Source organism: Bufo bufo, chromosome 1 (assembly GCF_905171765.1).
Source record: "Bufo bufo chromosome 1, aBufBuf1.1, whole genome shotgun sequence".
Taxonomy (NCBI): domain Eukaryota; kingdom Metazoa; phylum Chordata; class Amphibia; order Anura; family Bufonidae; genus Bufo; species Bufo bufo.
Genome location: NC_053389.1, coordinates 180759438 through 180780859, shown reverse-complemented (window position 1 = coordinate 180780859; position 21422 = coordinate 180759438). Strand labels below are relative to the sequence as shown.

Here is a 21422-nt window from a genome sequence, read left to right as displayed (position 1 = left end):
ATGGCTGCCAATGGAACTGGTTCTCTTGTATTTATTGATGATGTTACTGCTCACAAAAGCAGCAGGATGAATTCTGAAGTGTTTCGGGCAATATTATCTGCTCATATTCAGCCAAATGCTTCAGAACTCATTGGACGGCGCTTCACAGTGCAGATGGACAATGACCCAAAGCATACTGCAGAAGCAACCAAAGAGTTTTTTAAGGGAAAGAAGTGGAATGTTATGCAATGGCCAAGTCAATCACCTGACCTGAATCCGATTGAGCATGCATTTCACTTGCTGAGGACAAAACTGAACAGAAAATGCCCCAAGAACAAGCAGGAACTGAAGACAGTTGCAGTAGAGGCCTGGCAGAGCATCACCAGGGATGAAACCCAGCGTCTGGTGATGTCTATGCATTCCAGACTTCAGGCTGTAATTTACTGCAAAGGATTTGCAACCAAGTATTAAAAAGTGAAAGTTTGATTTATGATTATTATTCTGTCCCATTACTTTTGGTCGCTTAACAAGTGGGAGGCACATATGCAAACTAATTCTTACACCATTCACCTGATTTGGATGTAAATACCCTTGAATTAAAGCTGACAGCCTGCAGTTAAAGCACATCTTGTTCGTTTCATTTCAAATCCATTGTGCTAGTGTATAGAGCCAAAAATCTTAGAATCGTGTCGATGTCCCAATATTTATGGACCTGACTGTATGTGTCTTTTTATATAGTGTATGTAAACTTCTGGTTTCAACTGTACATGTGCCCAGTACAGGTATGAATATAAGACCTACAGTATCTCTGTGTATCTGTATATGTATGAGTAAAAGGACAGCAGTGTATGTGTCAGTAAAAGTGCATCTGTGTGTGTATGTATGAGTAAATCCCGCCTGTGTGTTTTATGTATGAGTAAAAGCATGTCAATATGTGTGTGTATGAATATGCAAATGTGTGACTATGGGTGTAAAATCTGTTATTGAGATTTGTCACTTTATATGTATTTAAAAGTATATCACTGTGTCTGCATGTAAGTAGAAGTGTATATGTGTGTAAAAACATAGTCTGATGTTTGGGGCATATTTATTGAATCTATCGCAGCATGATGTCAGTTGTATCGAGGCATATAGAGTATATGCTGTTTTTGATGGATATGTTTTTACTGACAAAGGTATTTTGCAAAATTGAGAGGCATATTCCTTGTCCCATATCTATTCAGTAAGCTTGGTTCTGGTACTGTACCTATGTGGTAAGATTGGTTTTGGTTCAGTACGTAAGTTTGATTCTGGTTCCAAATCTATTCAGTAATCTTGGCTGTGGTACAGTATCTATGTAATAAACTTGAGTCTGGTTCTGTACCTATGTAATAGGCTTCATTCCGGTTCCATATCTATGTAGTAAACATGGTTCTGGCACCATGTATGTAGTAAGCTTGAGTCTGATTCTGTACCTATGTAATAAGCTTGTTTTTCCAGCATCAAAACTTTAAAAAAAACTTTAAACTAGTGGGGGCCATACAATCTTCATACAGTCTAGGGCCCATGGTAGCTTTAATCCGTAAGGCTATGACGTATGAAAGATACAGTGGGGCGAGCAGTCAAAGGGAGAGTTGCACCATTATAGTTAATAGAGATGTTGAGGTGAGAGGCTCAAAAGGGGCAACATATACCCGCTATTTAGGAGGTAGGGTGTTGGCATGTTGGTTGTTAATGAGCTGCTCCATAATCCACATTGAAGATGTGGGTTTAGGGGTCAAGGGGTTGGGTATGAGAAGAGTTATAAGCTGCACCATAATCTTTATTGATGATTTGGAGGGTGGAAAAGTGGGGCTGGAGAAGCAGGTTACCTTGAGAAGGCTTGTACGCTGAGGCAGATGGCTTTAATGCTTACACAAATCATGTTGGGGGGCACTGTTACTTCTAAATTGTGTTCTCTTGAATTGAAAAGTTTAAAATTTCAAACTGTGCAGCAAGTAAAGCTGTCATTGGGCTCATTAATGCTTGCTAGTATATTGTTTTAACACTCTACTTTCCATAGTGCACAGCTTAGAGGGAACACTGATGGGGGGGGGGGGGGGGGGTCTTTGGAAGCAGATTGTACTGGACATGTATCTATACAAATTTGTTTCAGGTCTGATTTATCAAACTTTTTTAAAAGTTAAATTCAGACCTGAATCATTTCTGCATTAATTAAATATGTTCCAAGTAGTCTAAAAATGAGTCTAAAAAGGTTTAAAAATTATTATATAACACTCTCTAATCTGTTAAGATATATATATATATATATATATATATATATATATACAGTACAGACCAAAAGTTTGGACACACCTTCTCATTCAATAAGTTTTCTTTATTTTCATGACTATGAAGGCATCAAAACTATGAATTAACACATGTGGAATTATATACATAACAAACAAGTGTGAAACAACTGAAAATATGTCATATTCTAGGTTCTTCAAAGTAGCCACCTTTTGCTTTGATTACTGCTTTGCACACTCTTGGCATTCTCTTGATGAGCTTCAAGAGGTAGTCCCCTGAAATGGTTTTCACTTCACAGGTATGCCCTGTCAAGATTAATAAGTGGGATTTCTTGCCTTATAAATGGGGTTGGGACCATCAGTGGCGTTGAGGAGAAGTCAGGTGGATACACAGCTGATAGTCCTACTGAATAGACTGAATAATTTGTATTATGGCAAGAAAAAAGCAGCTAAGTAAAGAAAAACGAGTGGCCATCATTACTTTAAGAAATGAAGGTCAGTCAGTCAGCCGAAAAATTGGGAAAACTTTGAAAGTAAGGGCTATTTGACCATGAAGGAGAGTGATGGGGTGCTGCGCCAGATGACCTGGCCTCCACAGTCACCGGACCTGAAACCAATCGAGATGGTTTGGGGTGAGCTGGACCGCAGAGTGAAGGCAAAAGGGCCAACAAGTGCTAAGCATCTCTGGGAACTCCTTCAAGACTGTTGGAAGACCATTTCAGGGGACTACCTCTTGAAGCTCATCAAGAGAATGCCAAGAGTGGGCAAAGCAGTAATCAAAGCAAAAGGTGGCTACTTTGAAGAACCTAGAATATGACATATTTTCAGTTGTTTCACACTTGTTTGTTATGTATATAATTCCACATGTGTTAATTCATAGTTTTGATGCCTTCATAGTCATGAAAATAAAGAAAACTTATTGAATGAGAAGGTGTGTCCAAACTTTTGGTCTGTACTGTATATATTTTTTTTAAAAACCTCAACAAATAAACATGAGTCTAGAAAAAAAGAGAATTCAATTTTACAATGGTGTATACCCGGTGCACGTAGAGGCATTTATAATTGTATTTTACATTTGGTCCTAGGACCATAGATTGCCTACTAAGAGACTATGCTGCAAACTGAATGCCATCGTACGTCGTTCATTAACAGGAGAGGCAGCAGGCAGCTTTAACAGCACTTGCAGTACTACTGACGTCCTGATACAGTGCATATCAGCACTAACACTGAACAGCCTGCTGACAATGTACAACAACTGTTGCAAAACAGCGGACACAAGTATTTATTTCAGCATACAATGAGGCAAATTAGCCAGCTGGAAATAGCTACAGTTGTCATTGCCAAACGGCCGTCAGTACATTTCTATACCCCACGTAGCACCCTCAGGCCCACTGCTGATAGTTTTAAAATTTAGAATTTAAGCTGGTCAGCTACTAGTTGCAAATATTTATTAAATTTAATTAAATAAAAGTTAATTTTTACTTCAAATAAACCACACCAACAACCACAAAAAAACAGGTGCACGTCAAGAGTAGGCAATCTATGGTCCTAGGACCAAATGTAAAATACAACTAGAATAAAAGAGAACACCCTTTCACACACACGCACACACATACAGTTGCAAGAAAAATATGTGAACCCTTTGGAATGATATGGATTTCTGTACAAATGACATCTCCAAGAGCTAATTGGAATGAGGTGTCAGCCAACTGGAGTCCAATCATTGAAATTAGATTGGAGGTGCTGGTTACAGCTGCCCTGCCCTATAAAAAAACACACTAGTTCTGGGTTTGCTTTTCACAAGAAGCATTGCCTGATGTGAATGATGCCTCGCACAAAAGAACTCTCAGAAGACCTACGATTAAGAATTGTTGACATGCATAAAGCTGGAAAGGGTTATAAAAGTATCTCCAAAAGCCTTGCTGTTCATCAGTCCATGGTAAGACAAATTGTCTATAAATGGAGAAAGTTCAGCACTGCTGCTTCTCTCCCTAGGAGTGGCCGTCCTGTAAAGATGACTGCAAGAGCACAGCGCAGACTGCTTAATGAGGGGAAGAAGAATTCTAGAGTGTCAGCTAAAGACTTACAAAAGTCTCTGGCATATGCTAACATCCCTGTTAGCGAATCTACAATACGTAAAACACTAAACAAGAATGGATTTCATGGGAGGATACAACAGAGGAAACCACTGCTGTCCAAAAAAAACATTGCTTCACGTTTACAGTTTGCACAAGAGCACCTGGATGTTTCACAGCAGTACTGGCAAAATATTCTGTGGACAGATGAAACCAAAGTTGAGTTGTTTGGAAGAAACACACAACACTATGTGTGGAGAAAAAGAGGCACAGCACACCAACTTCAAAACCTCATCCCAACTATGAAGTGGGGGCATCATAGTTTGGGCCTGCTTTGCTGCGTCAGGGCCTGGACGGATTGCTATCATCGAAGGAAAAATGTATTCCCAAGTTTATCAACAAATTTTGCAGGAGAACTTAAGGCCATCTGTCCACCAGCTGAAGCTCAACAGAGGATGGGTGTTGCACCAGGACAACGACCCAAAGCATAGAAGTAAATCAACAACAGAATGGCTTAAACAGAGGAAAATACGCCTTCTGGAGTGGCCCAGTCAGAGTCCTGACCTCAACCAGATTGAGATGCTGTGGCATGACCTCAAGAAAACGATTCACACCAGACATCCCAAGAATATTGCTAAACTGAAACAGTTCTGTAAAGAGGAATGGTCAAGAATTACTCCTGACCTGTTGTGCACGTCTGATCTGCAACTACAGGAAACGTTTGGTTGAAGTTATTGCTGCCAAAGGAGGTTCAACCAGTTATTAAATCCAAGGGTTCACATACCTTTTCCACCTGCACTGTGAATGTTTACAAGGTGTGTTAAAAAAAATATGGTAACATTTAATTCTTTGTGTGTTATTAGTTTAAGCAGACTGTGATTGTCTATTTTTGTGACGTAGATGAAACTCAGATCACATTTTATGACCAATTTGTGCAGAAATCCATATCATTCCAAAGGGTTCACATACTTTTTCTTGCAACTGTACATACATATGGGTTCATTTATTAAGACCTGTGTTTTAAACGCTGGTCTTAATAACCCCTATAGCTGGCGGTGGATTAAAAGTGAGAGTTTGCAATCCAAAATTCTTTTTCTCTGTCTTTCTGAACAAAGTAAGCAATTTGTTGGACCTGAAACAGATTTGCTCATCTCTAGTATGGAAGCAAAATTTTAAATATATGTATATTTGAAAAGTGTATGATTTCCTATTATATAAACAAATACATAAAAAAAAATTAAAACTGGAATACCCTTTTAAGTTACTTTGTTACCTTTCCTTGTGGGTACTCAATTAGAACTTCTTATCATTTGGGTGTACTTAGCTTGGAAAGGTTGAGAAACTGGTCTATGGTACATGTACTGACGGAATGCAAGAATCTTCGTTACTGACCTGTCCTGGATACAGCACCTTGAGCTGCCTCGATCCCCTAGTCAGCCTGCCTCACTCTTCTCCTGTGTGTCAAGTTTCCATAGCAACTCAGTGTGCAGTGATGATGTCATCTTTTTTGGTTATTTAAACCTGGCTCAGGGGTGGGATGCCATCTGACCACTCAGGTTGTGTTGTGGCATTCCAGTTCTTCAGCTTCTTCAAATATGCAGCAATTATCAGCTGTACTACATCTTCAGTTCTGCCATCATCATCAGCTCGGCAACAACGTCAAATCCTGCTACATCTGCAACTCCTCTACATCCTCATTTTTGCTATAACATCAGCTCTGTTACAGCTTCAGTTCTTCTATATCATCAGCTCCACTTCAACATCAGTTTTTCTACATCACAAGCACCGCTACATCTTCAACTCTAAAGCATCTTCAGTTTTGTTACCTCATCAGCACTGCTAAATTATTGACTGAACTATTCCAGTTTCCAGTATGCTGCATCAACCCTGCTACATCTCTCTGCTATTCTATTCCCTAGTACACTATATAAACCCTGCTACAACTCTTCTGCATTGACTCTCCAGCTCTGTTGCACCTGTTTTCCTGCACTGCACCTCCAGTGTCAATGCAGCAAAAGACTTGCTCTTCTGGACAAGAGGCTTAGCGGATCCACCCATAGCACAAATATATAAATTTTTATATTTTTCTCAGAGGTCAGAAACGAATATGTTCCACTGGAGGGTAAGACCAGTACTAATATACTGATTTATCTTTATTTGCTATACAATATTTCATAGTTTAATTTGAATTTAAAGAAGACCTTTCACCACTGCTGAAATGTCTGTTTTAGAAAAATACTTGTATTCCACATTAAACAATTTCTTCTTATAACTCTTATAATTGTGCTTTGATTTTTATGAATGCAACCTGAGTGTTACGATTTGAGGTTATGACCCTGCACCATCTGACTGTTCAGTCAGTGCTGCCAGTGTCAGATGGTGCAGAGACACCCCCCAACTGGTAACACCCACTTGGCAATTCATTCATAAACGTCTAATGGCACAACATATGGTCATTTAAAGCGAAATACAACTATTTACTAAAACACACATCAAGAGCTGTGTCTGACCCTCTTTAAAGGGGTTGTGCAACGTAAAACATTTTCTACCAGCAGCTGGATCTGAGCACTTTTCTATTCACATAATAGTATAGCCAATAAACCTGCTGTTTATAATTTTTTTGCCCACCTCACTGAAGCGGTCACTCAGTTTAAATCTTCAGTTGTCATCAGTCATATGTTCCGTTAGAAGATGTAGCAGTTACAGGGAAAGAGCTTCAGCAAAAAGGACAGGTTCCCTGAGCTGCCAGTCTGAAACAAATCTAGCAGAACAGTTAGAACAATGAATGTGGAGATCTCTGGATCCATGTTAGCTACATGATGAGTTGTAGCTTTGTTAGAAAGAGATTGTCATGTACTATATGATACGATATAGCATTCATGGAAGTGTTGGGGAGTGAATGGATGGTCTTGGGTAGGGAGAAGGTTAATGATAACATTCCTGGTGGTGCAGGTTATAGTAGTAAACTATATGTACTAAAGGCTGAAATAATCTATTTTACTCACCTTTCCAAATTCCAGTGCAACACACTGCCCTTTTCCTCTTTTTGGCCTTCCACTGTTTCTTCTTCTATGCATAAGGCTGCCATGGCACCTGGCGCACAACGATAACATTATCTCAATGAGTTATTCAACCCAGCATGGGGTGGGATGACACCTGATTATTGAGGATGTTTTTAGTGTCCCAGGTCCCCAGCAGTTTCCTATATGCAGCACGTACCAGCTCTGTACATCTTCACTTCTGCTACATCATCAGTTTTGCCACATAACCATCTCTGCTATATCATCAGTTTTGCTACATCACCATCATTGCTACATTGTCACTTCTGGTACATCTTTAGTTCTACTTCATCATCAGCACCACCACATCATCAATTTTATTACATCATTAACTCTGCTGCATTATCAGCTCTGTGATATCTTTAGTTCTGCTACTTTACTAGCTACGCTACACCACTCATCAATTCTGGTTTCCTATAAGATGCATCAACTCTGCTACATCTCTTTGCTATTCTAGCCCCTAGTCCAATATAATAACTTTACTACAACTCTTCTGAATCAGCTTTCCTGCCCTGCTACACCAGTGCCATCTGTCCATTCTTCCCAATACCTGTTCTTCCTGACAAGCAGGTTAGCAGATCCACCTCTCCAGGTGAGTAAATAACAGAATAGCCAAGACATGGATCCTAAAGAAGTTGCAGGAGCTTCTATGCCACCTGACCTCAACTAGTTGGCTGAATTAGTGTCCAAATTTGCCTCAAGTCAATGAGAAGTAGACCAGGCTATATGGATGCCCAGGAACCCGAAAGCTGTTTCTGACCATCATTCATTCCCTTACCACATAATCCAATCTCAGCTCCTTCGTCACTTGGGGATGCTCTCCTTACCTACTAAAACCTGCCCAGTTCAACTGGAATTCTAAGGCTTGCAGAGGCTTTTCAATCTGATTGAGCTAGTTTAGCATTCATAGCTTCTTTCCTTGTTGGCCTTGGCAGCAACTTGTGGGAATGGGATAATCATGTCATTTGAAAAGCTTGGTGGCGAACACCCTCCTTCATTTAACACAATGGTCCAACACCATGGCAAAATGCACCATTCAGTTTTACCCAATTGCATCTGAGCTTTCATGGAGTAACAAAGCTCTGCTGTCAACTTTGTATGCTGAGCTGTTTTAAGGAAAAGCTTCTGAGAACAGACCTTCCTATAAACTGGTCTCTCTTAGAACAAGAGTAGATTTTAGAGATAGCTTTAAAAAGAAAGATCAAGATCACCAGTTACAGTGGGTTCACACTTCACTCAAGTCTCCACTTAGTGAGAGGCCTGTAGAACCTATACAACTCGGGCATACTACCTTGCCTTCCTCAGAAAGGGTCTGTTGTTTGTCACCAATAGGCTGAACATTCCATTGCTGCCTCTTCAGACACTATTAAGACTTACTTCTGCAAAGCTCTCTAAAAACTCACAAACCTTTATTTGACATTGCATTGAAAAGGTGCTATTTCAAGTGGAGGCAGTTTTTGACTTTGAGGACATTTCTTTTTTGGTTATTTCTCTTTCTGGCACTTCATTGCTCTTGGACAGCTGTGGATTAAACTGCACTCGCCAGTAACTGATTGGACAATTAAGCAGATGAGGTCCATCATGTTTTCAATATTGTATTAAAACCCTAACACCTTGTCTCTCAATTCTATCTCCATTTTACACTATTCCTTTATATAATCAGGACTTTGCATATATATTTTTAAAATTAAAGGCTGAGACTTTACTTTCTCATTGCCTATTCCATTGTTCAAATCTTCTTCTGAGTATAAAAATACCTAGAGGAAGTGTGTATCTCTTGTCTTTGCTGGCAAGGCTTAATTTACAAACATACTTCTCTTGCTGGAACAGGGTTTTTCTTTATGAAGAAAGACTGTGCATCAACTTCCAGGGTCTAAAGAAGATAAAAAAGCATTATGCACTACTCATCTCTGAACTCTTTGACTGGATTAAGGACAAAAAATTATTCTCTAAATTGAAGATTTGCAGGGCCTACAATGTGATTAAGGAAGGGGATCAACTGAAGACTGCAGTCTACATTCGGGATGACCACTACAACTATCTGGTCATGCCTTTTCGTGTATGCCATATTCCAACATTTTAGAAATGAAATCTTCCTGGACATACTGAATTGGTATGTGCTCAAGTATTTGAATAGTCAAGTATCTGGATTATATCCTGACCTGTTGTCATGATTTGGACAGTCACCACCTTCATGTGTATACAATACATACATACATATACATTGCAGAAATTCCTATTTAAATGACAGGAGTTGCCATTTTTAGGGTGCAACAAGAAGAATTACCAGTGGGAATCCTAAAAAGGTCTTAGCAATCCTGAACTGGCCACAACCTGTTGGTTTTAAGGCTCTCCAGTGTTTTCTTGGCCTTGCTAATTACTACCAGAAGCACATTAAGAAATAATTTCAAATAGTTGCACCATTAGGAGTACCTTCACACACTGTTGACTTGAAAATCTGCAACTGAAAATCAGTTGCATTCACCTGAATGGGTCTTGCTGCCCCCACTGAAGTAAATAGAATTGATTTTCATTTGCAACAAAATCTGCAATGTGTGAATGCACCGTAACAGCTCTCAACTGTAAAGAGGAAAATATTCACTATTTGTCAGATTCTTTGGTACAAGCCTTTAATCTTCTCAAAACTCAGTTTTATTCTGTTCTGGTTCTACTTCATCCAGGCATTAATAAACCATTCAAACACACTTGACAAAGGGAACTGACTGATCCCAAAACGCATTCTTCACCTTCAAGAAATTATCTGGGGAGTTTATTGCAGCACTTCTACAAGTCCTGTTGCTTCCCTACCTACCATTGGTAATTCCAGATCTCATGGACACCGACAAATAGTGTGCAGCAGCTGAAACGTCTCGTAAACTGTGTTACAGATTGTTGTACCCTCGGCACAACAACACAAGATAATCAACCTTTATTTGCCCATTTGTGCCAACTATTACCTTGGGGTCCTGTCTATGATATCTGTATACCTGTTATATTCTGTGTTTTCATATAATCATCAGTTTCCAACCATAGAGAAAATTTACCAGGACACTTGGACTGAGGTTCAAAAAATTTGGTATGCAGCCAAGGCTAAGAAAAGTGTTGATAAACAGTCCTCTTAATCTTAACATCTCTTCAGTAAATTGGGTTGTCTACTAAAATTATCCACCTTAAACACACCTGCAAAAAAAACTTTCTCCAAGAGTTATCAGTGCTTTTATTCTCAAGATTCCTAATAGAGTCCACGTCTCTTACTTCTGCACTCTGGTCCTCCACAAATTCTGCAGTGATGTCAAGGCATCACCTATCTGGATCTAGGATTCCAGCGCTGAATATGAAATCAACAAATCAAGGACTGCAAGAAGTTTTGTAAGAGGCAGTTTTACTTGATTGACTGGAAATATTATGGATCAAAAGAGAGAGGCCGAGTTCCTAAAAAGGAATTAATGCTCCTATTCTTCTTAAGAATTTCCAGATCAAGTATCCTCTCTCTTCTTTTCCAGACTCTTCTAGGAGGGGCACAAAGAAGGGGTTAATGTTTCTTACCTTTACTGGATCCAGCATTATGTTCTTGCTTCCCTTCTCAGAGTGTTTCTTGTTTAAATCCAATTCATATGGTAGGATGTTGTCTGACTATTCATGTTTCAGTTCTTCAGCTGCATCTGATATACATCTTTAGCTATCATTAGCTATATCCTTAGCTATATACATCTTCAGCATCATCTACTTTGCTATACCATCAGTTCTGCTGCATCATCATCAGCTCCACTTCATCACCATTTTTACCGCACCTCTGTGGTATCTTCAGCTTTGCTACATCAGCTACAGCCCCTCTCCAGTAGAGTGCATCAACTATGCTACATCTCACTGCTATTCTGGTCTTTAGTATGCAATATCAACCCTACTACAAGTCTTCTGGATCAACACTCCAGCAATGATGAACCTGTTCTCCTGCCCTACTGCACCAGCGACACTTATCCATGCTGCACAAGCCCTACTCCCCCTGACAAGCATCTTAGCAGATCCACCTCACCAGGTGAGAACATAATATGTTTTCTAGTTAGACTGCTCAGGCACAAAGATTGTGCATCATCAATCAATCAGAAAAAAAAACTCATTAACTCTGCTACATCTTCAGTTCAATCAACATCATCTGCTTTACTAGATCATCAGTTCTGCTGCATCATCAGCTCCGCTACATCATCCTTTTTGCTGGACCTCAGCGGCATCTTCAGTTCTATTACATCATAAGTTCCAGCCACTCTCCAGTATGCTGCATCAACTGTAATACATCTCTCTGCTATTCTGGTCCCTAGTATGCAATGTCAACTCTACTACAACTCTTCTGGATCAGGACTCCAGCAATGATGAAGATGGCACTTATTCACGCTGCACAAGCCCTATTCCTCCTGACGAGCATCTTAGCAGATCCACCTCACCAGGTGAGAACATAATATTCTTTCCAAGCAGACTGCTCAGGTACATAGATTGTGCATCATCAATCAATTAGAAAAAAAACTCATTATCTCTGCCATATATTTAGTTCAATCAACATCATCTGCTTTGCTATATCATAAGTTCGGCTGCATCAACAGCACTGCTACATCATCCTTTTTGCTGCACCTCTGCGGCATCTTCAGTTCTGTTATATCATCAGCTCCAGCCCCTTTCCAGTATGCTGCATCAACTATATTACATCTCTCTGCTATTTTGGTCTTTAGTACGTGATATCAACCCTACTACAACTCTTCTGAATCAGCACTCCAGCAATGCTGAACCTGTCCTCCTACCCTGCTGCACCAGCAGCAATTATCCACGCTGCACAAAGCCTGCTCCTCCTGATAAGGATTTTAGCAGATCCACCTCACCAGGTGAGAACATAATATTATTTCCAATTAGACTGTTCAGGCACAAAGATTCTGCATCATCAGTCAATTAGAAAAAAACGAATTATCTCTGCTACATCTTCAGTTCAATCAACATCATCTGCTTTGCCATATCATCAGTTCTGCTGCATCATCAGCTCCGCTACATCATCTTTTTTGCTGTACCTCTGCGGCATCTTCAGTTCTATTACATCATCAGCTCCAGGCCCTCTCCAGTATTCTGCATCAACTATATGACATCTCTCTGCTATTCTGGTCCTTAGTACGCAATATCAACCCTACTACAGCTCTTCTGGATCAGCACTCCAGCAATGCTGAAGATGTCCTCCTACCCTGCTGCACCAGCGGCACTTGTTCACGCTGCACCAGCCCTGCCCCTCCTGATAAGGATTTTAGCAGATCCACCTCACCAGTTGAGAACACAATATTCTTTCCAAGCAAACTGCTCAGGCACAAAGATTGTGCATCATCAATCAATTAGAAAAAAAACTCATTATCTCTGCCATATCTTTAGTTCAATCAACATAATCTGCTTTGCTATATCATCAGTTCTGCTGCATCATCAGCTTCATTTCATTATCAGTTTTGTTGCCCCTCTGCGGCATCTTTGGTTCTATTACATCATCATCTCTAGCCCCTCTCCAGTATGCTACTGTACATCGACTATACTACATCTCTCTGATATTCTGGTTCCCCAGTATACAATATCAAGCCTGCTGCAACTTTTCTGAATCAGTACTTTAGCAATTCTGCACCTGTCCTCCTGCCCTGCTGCACCAGCGGTACTTGTCCACGCTGCACAAGACCTGCTCCTCCCGAAGAGCATCTTAGCAGATCCACCTCGCCAGGTGAGAACATAATACTATTTCCCATTAGACTGCTCAGGCACTGCTCAGATTCTGCATCATCGGTCAGTCACAGAGAAACTCAAGCAGTCATAGAAGCTCGGTGAGGTTGACAGGGATGATGCAATGTCTGCATAATCTGAGAAACCCATTGAGAGTGTGATCCGGGATGGGTTGGAGTGGAAGGAAGGATCATTTTTTGAAAACCACCTGTGACCAGAATGTATCCGTTCCACCATTGGGGCCCTAGCCAGCTGAACAGGTTGTGCGGGCTATATGTCTACCCTGACCCTTTTTGAGCAGCTCAAAGGTCATAGAGAATACCCTGATCCTGTTTGAGCAGCTCAAAGGTCATAGAGAACGTAAACCTATCAGGCATAGGGTTGACATTTAACATATTATGGCTGTAGTATTGCTCTATTTTAAGTGTTCATGAATATTAACATCTTAGCAGAAGTTGAAATCCAACACAATAGTGACGATTACCACACTTGTGCTGCACTTGACTTATTTAAAGATGGATAATTATTTGGTTCTAACTTATATATAAGGATTTACTCTCCAAAATGTATCCAATAAAGGTGGTAATTGACAAATCATGGGAACATTAAAGTTCAGGTTTCTAAATGCCCCAAAGAATCCAACACTGCAACAAAGTATCAGTCATACTTATTGCTGAAAAAAAGGTATTTTTAGAACTCTCAGGTTTTTTAGGAATAGCAGTGACTCCACCGATGAATCAAAAATATCACAATCTACATATTATCAAAAAAAATAACATGCACAAAGTTTTAAATGATGTGTGTTCCTATGGCTTCCAAGTAACATAATGTCCATATTTTCTCAAGAACCACCCAAAATCCATCTTGACTGCTCGGGAGGAACACCTGTGAACACCATAATAGTTGTGGCTGGAAACAAGTTACGTTTTGATGTCCCAATAACTGGAGAACCTGCACCAACTGTCACTTGGTTTAAGGAAAATGTGGTAAGATTGTATTATTACATGTACTGTATGTCACACAAGTAATGGCACAGGAAAATTATTAGAATCTCTAGTTTTTAGCTAAGGGGAGAGACACACAGTCAGGTATCTTTATGCAGTTTTGGAAGCCAAAACCAGAAGTGAATAAAAAATAAAGAAGCCATATCTGTTCTTTATACTTTCCCTCCTTTTATGATCCACTCCTGATTGTGGCTTCCAAAACTGCATGCAAAGACCTGACCGCCTGGCCATACCCTAATACAACGTAGATTAATCAAGCTTCACTAGTAGTACTAGTGGGGCAGGTCTAGAAGTTAGCTATGATATATGATTATGTAGGAAGGTTAACTATTGCACAAACAATGATTCCCTCTGCTTTTGAGGGTCACTTGCATTACGTAGAGCAGGATTGGTCAAGATTTTGTGGTACATGATCTACTTTTTGTGGAGCCTGATTGAAGCACCAGGGATAGACACACATGACATGGAGTTATCTTGCAACAATTTTATTTGCATTCCCCTTTTTCAGATGCTAAGGTGCTCCCATAAGGCTAGAGCAACATGCTGTCTTTAGCCACGTCACGCATTGAAAGATCACAGTGTAGAGCAGCTTCTATCATAGCTAATGAGAGTGAATGGAGTGATGTTGTGACTCGCAAGTTGCAGCTACCTAAACACGTCATCATGAAGAAATCCAAGCCTGCTGGATTTTTTATGACTGTGATTGAGGTTATAGCAGCTAACGTTAGTTACCTATTTAATTTCCTCCGCAATCATGCCTTCTTCACATATGACAACTCTTTTTCCTTCTCTTTGCTAGAGTGTATGTTAATTGTAAGAGAGTGCTGATATCTCAAACCTTAAGCCCCTTTTATACGGACTGAGGAGTGAAGCAATTATCATGGGTGAATGCTCATTACTAATAATTGCCTCATGCAAATGTGCCGCTGATCACCCAATGAATGAGCAAATGCTTGCTCATAGGGTGATCATATCTTTAATGCAGCACATAAAGTCATCCTTCGCCTGCAGCAATCATCCAATGTAAACAGGGATCTGTGGCTACATACAATGAATCTGTCTGGTGATGGATGATTGCAGTAGGGAACGCAGCTCTCCCCTCTGCTCAGGTTCATTCCTAATAGCTGCAATCAATTGGCACATATAAATGGGATTTTACAAATCCATAACTGATTCATAATGAGCCTTTTACTAAAGAATACCTATGAAGATACAGGTTGCCCACTTCAGTGGGAAAGATAGAAGGAAAACAGTGTGGCTACCTAACATATAGATCTACTGGTCCCCATTCTGAGCTCTACTAATAGATAAAAATTTATATACGGTATGTTAACCAAATGATTACAGTGAGAAACAAAATACATTAAAGAGGTTTTTCAGGATTTTGATATTGATGGCCTATCATTAGGACAGTCCGCACCCCCACTAGTAATCAGTTACATTCTAGCTCTGGTGCCAAAAGTCAGCACCTGAACTACACTGCTCTGTCTGGTAACTTCAGCTCTGTTCCCATTTACTTCAATACAAGGACCACTGCAGTTACCAGCTCCTTCTACGATAGAATGGACAGGGTTGTGTGGCACCAGTGATGACATCTGGCAGGGGTGCGTCGATCCATCAGTTGATGGTCTATTCTGAGGATAGGCCAGTAATATAAAAATTATAAACAACACTAGAGATGAGCAAATTTTTCAAAAATTCGAATTTTTTGAGCCTTTATAGTGGTGTAGAACACTGTGCCTCGCAGTAACACGCATAGGGAGTCTGCTTTGGTAGTGAAATAATACCGTGAGTCAGTATGACATGCAGATGACAGGCGTCGCTCTTAGAATCACTGCACACTTCACTTATTTGGGCAGTCACAGGGCCAAAACTGACTAAATAACTCAAGTCTGAACTCAGTCTTACAGGTCGATGTTAGCGCCAAGAAGAATCGCACTCCTTTTACACCGTCGTCAGATGATTCCACATAGATGTCAACAGAACCTGTTCTATTAAATCAGGCATCCTCAAACTGCGGCCTTCCAGCTGTTGCAAAACTACAACTCCCAGCATGCCCGAACAGCCTACAGGTATCAGCCTACAGCAGGGCATTGTGGGAGTTGTAGTTTTACAACAGCTGGAGGGCCGCAGTTTGAGGATGGCTGTATTAAATGCTTATACAAGTAGAGCCCCCCGACAGAGTGGAGAGGGTATCAGCAGTAAGTTTGTGTTGACGTCACTGATTATTTTGCCTATTCTCGGATCCGTCAGAACAATAACCCACAAAAAACAAATCCTATCTGTGGAGCATCCACCTTGACTCGGTCAGCATTTGGTCAGTAATCCACCAGTATTGCTAATGCCAAAAAAAAACAGGAATGGATCCAAAACAGACATGAAATGTGAACGGAATATTTGCATGTCTTCTGTTTTCTACACACTCCTGCTTTTGGCTACCAAATTATCAGCCAATTCTGATGGGACCATACAGACCTTACAGCTACTACACAGAGAGGATCTGTTGTGCGTCTCATTTTACCTTCCTTCTGACATATCAGAAGAAGGGTCAAATAAATGATAATGTCAGCCAAGCCAAAAAGGCTAAATAGTGGCCCAGTCATGAAGTGAGGAGGGTGGGAACAACATGAGAAGTCCACAGAGTGGCTCTATGACATAGTGGTGAGGTGGAAGCATGAGGAGACCACATAGTGGCCCAATGACAGAGTCTGGAGGTGGCGGCAGCATCAGGAGGCCACAGAGTGGCACAATGACAGAGTGTGGAGGTGGCAGCCGCATCAGGAGACCACAGAGTGGCAAAGTGACATAGCGGTGAGGTGGCAGCAGCAACAGGAGGCCACAGAGTGGCAAGGTGACATAGTGTAGAGGTGACGGCAGCATCAGAAGGCCATAGAGTGGAAAGGTGACATAGTGTGGAGGTGGCAGCAGCATGAGGAGACCACAGAGTGGCAAGGTGACATAGAGTGGAGGTAGGAGCAGTATCAGGAGACCACAGAGTGGCAAGATGACATAGTGTGGAGGTGGCAGCAGCATGAGGAGACCACAGAGTGGCAAGATGACATAGTATGGAGGTGGCAGCAGCATCAGGAGGCCACAGAGTGGCAAGGAGACATAGTGTGGAGGTAACATGTTAACATAATACATAAGGCCGAAAAAAGACATTTGTCCATCCAGTTCGGCCTGTCATCCTGCAAGTTGATCCAGAGGAAGGCAAAAAAAAAACCTGTGAGGTAGAAGCCAATTTTCCCCACTTTAGGGGAATAAAAAATTCCTTCCCGACTCCAATCAGGCAATCAGAATAACTCCCTGGATCAACGACCCCTCTCTAGTAGCTATAGCCTGTAATATTATTACACTCCAGAAATACATCCAGGCCCCTCTTAAATTCCTCTTAAATTCCTTTATTGTACTCACCATCACCACCTCCTCAGGCAGAGAGTTCCATAGTCTCACTGCTCTTACCGTAAAGAATCCTCTTCTATGTTTGTGTACAAACCTTCTTTCCTCCAGACGCAGAGGATGTCCCCTCGTCACAGTCACAGTCACAGTCCTGGGAATAAATAGATGATGGGATAGATCTCTGTACTGACCCCTGATATATTTATACATAGTAATTAGATCTCCCCTCAGTCGTCTTTTTTCTAAAAAGAATAACCCTAATTTTGATAATCTTTCAGGGTACTGTAGTTGCCCCATTCCAGTTATTACTTTAGTTGCCCTCCTCTGGACCCTCTCCAGCTCTGCTATGTCTGCCTTGTTTACAGGAGCCCAGAACTGTACACAGTACTCCATGTGTGGTCTGACTAGCGATTTGTAAAGTGGTAGGACTATGTTCTTATCACGGGCATCTATGCCCCTTTTGATGCAACCCATTATCTTATTGGCCTTGGCAGCAGCTGCCTGACACTGGTTTTTGCAGCTTAGTTTACTGTTTATAAAAATTCCTAGATCCTTTTCCATGTCAGTGTTACCGAGTGTTTTACCATTTAGTATGTACGGGTGACTTGCATTACTCCTTCCCATGTGCATAACCTTACACTTGTCAGTGTTAAACCTCATCTGCCACTTATCTGCCCAAGCCTCCAATCTATCCAGATCCCTCTGTAGTAGTATACTGTCCTTTTCAGTGTTAATTACTTTACACAGTTTAGTGTCATCTGCGAAAATTTATACTTTACTATGCAAGCCTTCTACAAGATCATTAAGGTGGGTGGCAATACCAGTACCCACTAAAGATAGTGGGTGAAAGAAGGAGCACTTGGCATCAGATGTGTGGCATAAGGCGGGTGGCCGCATCAAAATAGTAGCTAAGGCAGGTAGCCAAAAGAAACCGGTCTCTTTTGTCAAAGTATTGGTGTGGCACCATGGATGATCTAGTCTGATGCATCAGGAATTGGTGGGTGGAAATCCTGGCTGATCCACGCCTGATTCATCTTGACATTTTTGGTGGACAGGCGAGTTCTTCTTGGGGCAACTTTGGCCCCCGCTGCACTAAACACCCGCTCTGATGCCACATTACTGGCTGGGCAGGACAGTTTTTCCACAAATCCAGTTTGGCTGCCCAGTAGTCCAGTGGATCTTCAATGACGGCTGGCAGGGAGCACTCCAAGTATGCCACCACCTGCTGGTTCAGGTTTTGCTGTATGTCTAGCTGCTGGTGAGTAGTTTCTTCACTATGCGGGTGAAGAAAGCTGCTCAGCAGCAACTCTAGACACAGACTGCTGCTGATGGAGCTGGTACTGCTCCCTGCGAGAGGATGGACGATGGCGCAGATAGGCAGCAGCCAACTGACTACATAGGATGTCTCTATAGTAGTTAAATTTGTCCTCCCTCTCAGCAGGTGTAAAAAAGGCCCCCATTTTGGACCGGTAGCAAGGGTCTAACAAGGTGGAGAGCCAGAAGTCATCCCTCTGCCGAATGGTGAAAATTCGTCTGTCACTACCCAAGCAAGTGAGCATGCAGCGGGCCATTTGTGCAAGTGGCTCGGAGGGACTCCCTGCCTCCATCTCCACTGCATACTGCCACGGTGTGTCAGGGTCATCTGCCTTATCTTCCTCATTGCCCTGTAGCTCCTCTGGCTGCTCCTGCTCCTCCTCTCCTGTCACCTGTGTGTAAAAACCATCCATTTCGCAACCAATTGCTTGTGCTCCAATGTCCTCCTCCTACTCCAGTTCAGCCATCACAGGGCTCATGTGGTCATAAGATCTAGGCACCATGTCTCCAGTACCCTGACCAGAAATATTTACCAGCATCTGTTCCAGGACATGAAGCAGTGGAATGACATTGTTTATCCCGTCTTCCTGGCGACTGACAAATAACATGGCCTCCTCAAAGAGCCTGAGCAAACGGCAGATGTCACGCATGAGCTGACACTGGCTGACCACGAAGCTACACAGGGGAGTACTCCTGTCCGCTTGAAGCATCATGAAATCATTTATGACCTTTCTCTGTTCGTACAGTCGGTCCAAAATATGGAGGGTGGAATACCAATGGGTGGAAACGTCTCATATCAGCCTATGTTGGGGGATGCCGTTCTGCCGCTGCGACTCGAGGAGGGTGTGCTTTGCGATGTATGAGTGGCTGAAGTGCATGCAAAGTTTCCTGGTCATTTTTAGGATGTCTTGCAGATGGGTGGAAGACTTCAAAACCGCTTGACAACCATATTGAACACGTGTGCCATACAGGGTGCATGGCTCAGCCCTCCTTGATGCAGCACCGAGACAATGTTCTTCCGATTGTCGGTAACCATGGTTCCAATTTTGAGTTGTTGCGGAGAAAGCCAGGGTTCGATTTCTTGCTGAAAGATGTGTGACTCCGTTCGCCCAGTCAAATGAACTGCAGAACAACGTGACACCGTCATGCCCTGCACATGTGGTATGCTGGAGGGGCACTGTGCATTGTCCCTTCAGTGGAGGATGAGGACACGGTAGAAGATGAGAAGGCAGAGGCGGACATTGTCGCTGGACTAACGGCATGACAACATGGAGGTGGAAGCGGCATCACCTGGCCAAGTTGCTAGTATGGCTTTGCAGGAGCCACATTCACCCAGTGGGCCGTAAAGGACATGTACTGTCCCTGACCGTAGTTACAGCTCCACACGTCGGCGCTGCCGTGCACTTTGGCAGACAGCGACAGGCTCAAGGACTGGCCCACCTTCTGTTCTAATTGTTTGTGCAGGGCTGGTACTGACTTTTTGGCAAAGAAATGATGGCTTGGGACTCTCCAACTTGGCTCGGCACAAGCTATTAGTTCTCTGAAAGGTGCAGAGTCCACCACTTGGAAAGGGAGGGATTGCAGCACCAGCAACTTGGACAGGAGCACGTTCAGCTTATGTGCTGTTGGATGAGTTCCAGCATACTGTTTTCTCTTGGCAATCGATTTGTTGATCGATTGCTGACGGAATGAGTGACGAGAAGTAGGAGGAAAAGAAGCAGGAGCATCAGGACAGGGAGATGATGAGAAGTACAGACAGCTCCCTTCGGCTGAGGTGGTGGACCCTTGACTGCCAGAAACCGGGTGCGTACCACTGGGTGATGCAGCGGTTGCTGCGGCAGGCTGGACCACCACATCGGAGGCACGGTTCTCCCAGGCCACTTTATGGTGACGCTTCATATGTTGACGCAGGACCGTAGTGCCACCCTGGCCACGCTTCACCCTCTGCCCACAGATTCTACATATGGCCACGTTCACCTCCTCCAGCGGTTTAACAAAAAACTGCCACACCGCCGAGTAGGTGATTTTACCCCGAACATTACGCAGTTACTGACTGCTACCGCCGCTGCCTCCTTGAACCCCTGCACCGCTACTTCCCAGGCAGGTAGGCTCCCGCAAAGATGGTGGTCTACCCCGGGCACGTTTGGCTCCCAACCTCCCACTGCCGCCACCCTGCTGACTCCCACCGACGCAAGCGACTTGCTGGCTCTTGGGCAAGCCTCCACCCTGTTTTCCCGATGATGATGAAGCCGCTTTATTACTTATCTCCCAACTGCGATCAGCTACATCATCATCATGGAGTACTGTCTGCACATCACTGATGTCCTCCTCAACTGTCTCTGACCGCTCACAACACCAGCTCCCACACGACTCTCCTCATTACTACTTGCCCGCCTATCGGAGGAACCGGCGGATGTCTCCTCCACACCTTGGCTGGGCAGTAGCTGCTGACTGTCCTCTAGTAGCTCTTCCTCGCTGAAAAGTGGAGCCGAGCCTAGGGCATATAAATACTTCTCGCGGTGAGGGAACAGAAAAGGACAGAGGAAGGTTGAGGACAGGTGAGGGCTCAGGGGTTGCTCCGGGGACATGCCA

The 21422-nt window shown here is 42.5% G+C and overlaps 2 protein-coding genes across 6 annotated transcripts in view; both read left to right on the top strand.

Annotated features, from left to right (window-relative positions):
* LOC121001740 (myosin-binding protein C, fast-type-like) overlaps positions 1–21422 on the top strand; it is a 607494-nt gene that overhangs the window by 194081 nt on the left and 391991 nt on the right. The window lies entirely within an intron of this gene.
* The window catches only part of LOC121001720 (myosin-binding protein C, fast-type-like), a 272071-nt gene that overhangs the window by 194146 nt on the left and 56503 nt on the right, over positions 1–21422 (top strand). For all 3 annotated transcript variants that reach the window (XM_040432923.1, XM_040432909.1, XM_040432918.1), the window contains one exon: positions 13960–14099. In XM_040432923.1, the coding sequence (XP_040288857.1) occupies positions 13960–14099 (140 nt within the window). The remainder of the gene's footprint in view (positions 1–13959; positions 14100–21422) is intronic.